This window comes from Anarrhichthys ocellatus, unplaced genomic scaffold (genome assembly GCF_004355925.1).
Source record: "Anarrhichthys ocellatus isolate YVR2014 unplaced genomic scaffold, GSC_Weel_1.0 scaffold18, whole genome shotgun sequence".
In the NCBI taxonomy this organism is placed as follows: domain Eukaryota; kingdom Metazoa; phylum Chordata; class Actinopteri; order Perciformes; family Anarhichadidae; genus Anarrhichthys; species Anarrhichthys ocellatus.
The window spans coordinates 593,783-599,782 of record NW_022280048.1 but is presented as its reverse complement, the minus strand read 5'-3'; the positions used below and the strand labels follow the sequence as shown (position 1 = coordinate 599,782).

Below are 6,000 nucleotides of genomic sequence, written 5' to 3'. Positions count from 1 at the left end.
GAGCAAGAAACTGACAAAAGAGGTCCAGAAGCCCTCCACAGATTACCTCCATCAGTTCTCCTACACACCATTCCCACAGTTGGCTCATTCTTTACCTCCTACTCCCATACCGGCCCCGGCAGGATACAATGCTCCAAGTCTACCTCAGTCCACCAGGCTCTCAACCATCCTGGGGAGTCAGGCCATGACCCTGCCTGCACCTACATCCCCTGTCACCGCCGACCATGCTACATGCTGCTTCCCGCATCGACCGGGTCTAGGAGTCCCCCAAGACCACTATTACCAAACCCCAGAATGTACTGATTACTGCCATGATATGTTCCCACATGGTGGGCTCAGTGAATGGGATTTGATGGAGGACTTTGAGGCTTTCCTCGGGGATGCACAGGGATCCCAGCCTGTTGGTAGCCGCTGCGCTGGACCGCGTCAGCTGGACCATCAGAGCTTCTACAGTAACGAGTCCATGGACGACCTGTCTGATCTCTGCTTTCAGCAGCTGGGCGACTTCAATCTGTCAGATTTGGATATTTCTGCGGCAATGATTGATTATATTTTGGGTTGACTGAAATTTTGGAGGAAAGTTACATAGTTTATACCTCATTGTAAATAGGCTTAGCTATAGTTTTTATGGTGGGACTGCTCTAAAGAAATTACTTTCTGATGTGAATTAAATGCATGAAATTATTCTGTTATTTACAAATCGTGGATTATCACTGAGATTTTTTACAAATGAAATATATTTATTCTATACCAGTACAGTTCATTCATGATATCTCATGTCGGTGAGGGAATCACGTGGCGCCGTGGCTTAGATGGTTAAAGCGCCTGTCTAGTAAACAGGAGATCCTGGGTTCGAATCCCAGCGGGGCCTTTTTGTTACTGATTCAAATGACATGGTGTTCAACATAGTCGTGAAACAGACGACATAGAAATGTTTGCGTAAACTGCAGCTGCTTTTATACTGTGGTACTAAGATTAAGGCAACATCTTTTGACTGAAAACCGGAAGCCATCCCTCCGTGATTTTCAGGTATTTATAAACTAACAGACACTGTAATGTAAAACGTAGTTTTTGTAGTACACTATGGTTATGATGTTTAGTCTTTACATGGTGAAGAAAGTCCTCGCAATGCTACTCACGAGCAGTTATATCAACGGTCTATGGTTATCCACGTTGCAGTCACGAGAACGTCTTTTTTCGACACTTTACGTTCGGTGTCGAGAACGTGACTCTCCGCGCTCATCCAATCAGAAGTCGTTTTCGACAGTACGAGGCAACACACTTGCAAATGTAAAACTGAGTCTATTGTGGCTTGTATTTGGGCAGGATAAGTGCATAACACAGTGCTAAAAAAAAGTGTTATGAATGAATTACATAGGATGTCAGATCTTCACATAAAATGCTCTTAATTTACATGTATTCACTTTTGTCCAGCAGAGGGTGCACCTCTTTCAAGAGAGCAACTGTGTGCTGGACAGACTGAGGACAGAATCACAGGTCACAGTGCACCAATCTGTTATTCTTGTAACAGGCTATGTTAGAATATCTTCTAGACCAACTGAAGTCAGTGTGTACATGTGCAGTTTTGAGGCAGAGAATAATAACTTATACCAATGTGACCATTTGCAAAAACAAGTAACAATCTTTTGTGAGGACACATTCTATATATTTATAATTGAAGGGCTTTGATTTATCGGTTCAGTTAACGGGTAGGGTCAGTGTTAAGGTTGGGCATGTAGTGATAGCTAGACAGGGTGTGTGTGTGTGTGTGTGTGTGTGTGTGTGTGTGTGTGTGTGTCTTTTCTGTGTGTTGACTACACCATTTGGACAAGAAGATTATTCACAGATCTGAAATCTCAAGTTTATTAAATCATGCAGAATTTGTTGCCTTTCCACCTAAATATAGAGGGGACATCAGAGGGGGTATTTATCATGAATAAAATGCAAACAACAAAAATAACAGAAGCTATTATAAGCTCATTTTGTAATTACGTTAAGACTTCTCACTAAGAGGTGCGTTTAAAACAGAGTGAATTTCTCCAGTAAGCCGGCCTATCTCTTCTCTGCCCTTGATGCATCAGGTGTCGCTTCACGCTTGCAGCCCAGCCAGTATTTCGCAATGGATCGTGGGTAAGGAGGGTTGGCAGAATCCACACGTTTTGTCTGCAGATCCACTCTGTAGTATTTATCTGCCATCATAAAAAGATAATAAACATACAATCCAAACAGTGTTAAAGGAGGAAGCTCAAAGATAATCTTTGTCGATTTCACTCGAATTTTCTATTGTGTTGAAACACAGCCGAGCCCAACTATGCGCTAAAAAATAACTCCATGTATTCATACCTTTCTTGAAAAAATACACATTTTGCACGGGGGTTCTTTTGGACTCCTGCGTGGGGGTCTCATCAAAGATGCCGCTGAAGTCGCTGTAGTCAAGCCAATCATCATAACCCCACAAATCATCGAGCAACGTGTGGCGACTCTGCCTTCTTCGCTGTACCCGCTTCTTGCTGGGCCTCCTCCTCCGACTGCTGCGCCTCCTCGCTGGTGGAGGAGAAGAGGGCGTGGGTTTGGGGCTGAGGTAGACTCGTCCCACCATGGCAGCATCTACAGGAGAAATGATGCCCTGCCAGTCCCTGCTGGTTAAGCGAGGGCCTGTTTGGTGACTGCTGACTGAGTAAGGGTGAAAGGTGACAGATGATTAGAAACTAACACATGTGTAAGAACACAATGAAACACACAAAGACAGCTGAGGCCTTACAGGAGCTTCCAAAGAGCTCCGTGAATAAATCCTCCCATGTCTGATCACAGAAGAGGTCCGTGTATCGTGTGAACAGCACAGAGGGGGAGGTCCTGCTCATGTGGACGCACTCCTCATGGGAAGGCTGGTGCTTGAACTCATACTGGTAATACTTGTCCCCTGAAGAAAGAAAGAAACTCATTTTGACTTGTCACAGTAGGAAACACAATAATAAACTTGATGCCTGAATTCCATTTAGCTGCTGGGGTTTCAGGGTCCTGCCATGGTTACATCTATTGTCCACGACAAAAAGTTTTGGGTGTCCTCATAGTTACTAAGCTTTCCCCTGTACGAAATGATGAGACGAGGTACTTTCACTTTCCAGCAGAAATTTCCAGAAGTACTCAGTTCTTTTACTGAAGTAAAAGTAGCAATAGTGTAGAAATACTCTATTACAAGTACAAGTCCTGCATTTAAACGTTTACTTAAGTATAAGCATCGCAATATATTAAAGTACCAAAAGTAGAAGTACTCAATCGTGCAGAATGGCACATTTTTTGTCTTATTTCTTTTCTTATAAAATACAGTATGGGTTTACTTTCCTCTGCCTGTAAAAACTATTCACACAAAACTGCTGCTAAACTGCTTTGAACTCAGATGCGTATGCAAGTTGAGCACTGCGTTCATTCAGTGATCATATCATGTATATATGATCAAAACCCATCACAGTCTAAACTCAAGAAGCTTTTGAATACTGAAAAAGATCACACATCCTTACAAAGATACCTTTGAAAAAGTAGGCTTTCTCTTTGCCAAGGTGACTTGGTGCTGGTATGGCGAAAGAGGCATCGACGTCATCTGGTATGCCATCAAAGCCGACTGAAATGTCCCGCGGATAGTCCTCATCCAGAACGTCACCGTCAAACCTCCAGTACTGTTTCCCCTGAGAGAGAATAAAGACAACGCACAAAGCAGTAAGGTCTGATGCTGCCACATATTGCTCAGGAGACAATGCACGTCTATTATGAATACTGATCCAATGGTAAAATAATACATACAAATATGTTACGGTTGGCTTAGTATTTTACCTGATGAAGATTTGAGAACTGAAACATTGTTAATGAAGTGAATAATCAACTGTGTACAGAGGTTTGCAGACTCTAGAGAGAGGTAGCAGTTTCTACCTGAAAGATGTAGGATTTTCCCTGGCAGTTGATGCGTGTGAATGCCGCGTCTATGGGTCCAGCGATCCCCCACACATCCTGGATGAGTTTTGGGTAACCGGGAAGAACGGACGTCTCATCCAACTCAAAGAAATATTCACCTGGAGGAAAAGCAGTATCAAATATCAACACCGAAAATTTAAAAATACCAAATGAAATGTACAGCCTGCACAGGTTTGTGCAGTCAAGGGTGCTGATGTCCAGGTTTGAGAAACATACTGTATAAGACAGAACCCCTTGTGGACATGGAGGTTTACCTCTAAACGCATATATCGAGCTGTTCTTCAGCTGCAGAAAAGCATCAAAAGGTCGACCACTGCAGGCCGCTGCGTCAGGCTCTACAGATGGTGCAAGCCCTTGTGTGGTGATGGGTGTGGGAGATGTGGCAGTTACGGTTGCTGCAACTGCGTTGAAAGTTGGTGGGAGAGTTGTTCCTTGCGCCTGTCCTTGTTGCTCTGTGACAGTCGTCGCTGCTTCTGTCACGTCATCTGTTTCCTCGAAGGTATCGCCACGAGCAGCTGAGGGCAGAACAGACGAACGTTGTGACACATGAAGGTGTTTCTGTAAAAATGTATTAATTTACAAAAACAAGAAACTTGAATAAAAAATAAAAACTGTTTATTCCGTGAAATGGTAATAGTCTACTGCTGTACAGACTTTTTTTTGGGCAGATGGTATCAACGTCCCCGCAGCAGCTCCCATAGTACACACACATGGAGTCACACTGGCATTTTGCCTGCAGGTCGAAGGAGCCACAGCGACCCACACAGGACTCTGAGGAAATGCAGTTTGTTTGTTTCAAATGACATGACATGTATTGATATATTCAGACTTGGACAGACAGCGGTGGAGGACGTACTCCTTTACTTGAGTAAAAGTATATTGGTAGCAGTGCAAAATACTCCATTACAAGCATTTACTCTACAGAAAAAAGGCCCATTTGACTGACACATTATTATATACTGCACTAATTCATCAATGTGTCGGTTACTGTAAGTAGCATTTTACTGATGTAGCAGGTCGAGCTGGAGCTTGTTTTATCTACTTTATTTACAGATAACAGGTATTTGAGACTATTGGTTCCCAACCTCCGGGTCTGACGCCTCCAGTAGGTCAAAAGTCCTAAAGGTCTGCCACGCACTTTTCTCAAATCTTTGCTTTTTTTAAAAAATATTGGATTATTTGAGATTTAATCTTTCAAAAATGTGTTTCATTTCATGTGTTTCAAGCACCAAGCTCTTCCTCAGAAGACATTGGTGGTCGAAATGTTACACAGTAAATAAAATCCCTCTAACGGGAGCTACCTGGTGGGGGTATCTCTCTTAATTCTTCTAGATATTTCTTTGAACACACACCCTATCAGACACTGCGATGTATGTTTGTCTTTCTTATCATTTCATATTTCATATATTTATCATATTTTTGTTTCTTGAAAGATTCTGATCTGAAAGGTAAATAGTATGTAGGACTGCAGCTGTCAAATATATGTAGTTGAGTTAAAATAATAAAATGCTTCCTTCTGAAATTTGGTAGAGTAAAAGTATAAAGCAGCATGAAATGGAAATACATTTTTGTGATGCTACAGCACACACAACTGCATTTAAAGATGTACAAGTAATACGATACTGAATGAACACATACTGCAAAATACAGTGTATTAAAAAACACTTTAAACTTTTAGTATTTCACTACGAATAAGTAAAACATACAACTTCACATTGTTTTCTTATCTTGTCTTTATTATTCAGTGTGCCGGTGTAATATTGCATTTAGCTTCAACATTAGTTAAATTTGAAAAGACAAACTGGAAGACTAACCTTCTGCAGCAAAGGTGGTGTCCAGCAGGAGGACGAGGGCCAGCAGAGCCACTGCTGGCTTCATGTCTACTCACAGAAAATATGACACTTCTGACCAACAAACCAAAAATGTGGAATCTTAATTGAGAACACAACTGTGTGCCTGTTTACATCAGTGAACACTGATGAGTTTGAGTGCCCCAATTCAGGGTGCAGCATTGTGTGCAGATGATCAATAGAT

At 42.1% G+C, this 6,000-nt stretch overlaps 1 protein-coding gene and 1 non-coding gene across 2 annotated transcripts; one reads left to right on the top strand and one right to left on the bottom strand.

Annotated features, from left to right (window-relative positions):
• The first annotated feature begins 797 nt into the window (after positions 1-797).
• On the top strand, positions 798-871 carry trnat-agu (transfer RNA threonine (anticodon AGU)). The gene has a single exon. It is a non-coding gene; the product is annotated as a tRNA-Thr (tRNA).
• Positions 872-1,839: 968 nt separating this feature from the next.
• On the bottom strand, positions 1,840-5,970 carry vtnb (vitronectin b). Its single transcript, XM_031857333.1, has 8 exons — positions 5,781-5,970; positions 4,621-4,737; positions 4,221-4,481; positions 3,925-4,064; positions 3,527-3,683; positions 2,762-2,920; positions 2,344-2,673; positions 1,840-2,189 (listed from the first exon to the last, which is right to left on the bottom strand). Exons 1-8 carry the CDS (start codon positions 5,842-5,844, stop codon positions 2,053-2,055), a joined length of 1,365 nt encoding a protein of 454 aa, XP_031713193.1. The 5' UTR covers positions 5,845-5,970; the 3' UTR covers positions 1,840-2,052.
• Positions 5,971-6,000: the final 30 nt, after the last annotated feature.

What these genes read in the sequence shown, in the direction of transcription:
- vtnb (XM_031857333.1), bottom strand. Translation starts at nt 5,844, where the DNA reads ATGAAGCCAGCAGTGGCTCTGCTGGCCCTCGTCCTCCTGCTGGACACC. An exon ending in CTCGATATATGCGTTTAGAG is followed by an intron (nt 4,065 to 4,220) that starts GTAAACCTCCAT and finishes CTTTTCCTCCAG; the next exon opens with GTGAATATTTCTTTGAGTTG. An exon ending in GAAAATCCTACATCTTTCAG is followed by an intron (nt 3,684 to 3,924) that starts GTAGAAACTGCT and finishes ATTCTCTCTCAG; the next exon opens with GGGAAACAGTACTGGAGGTT.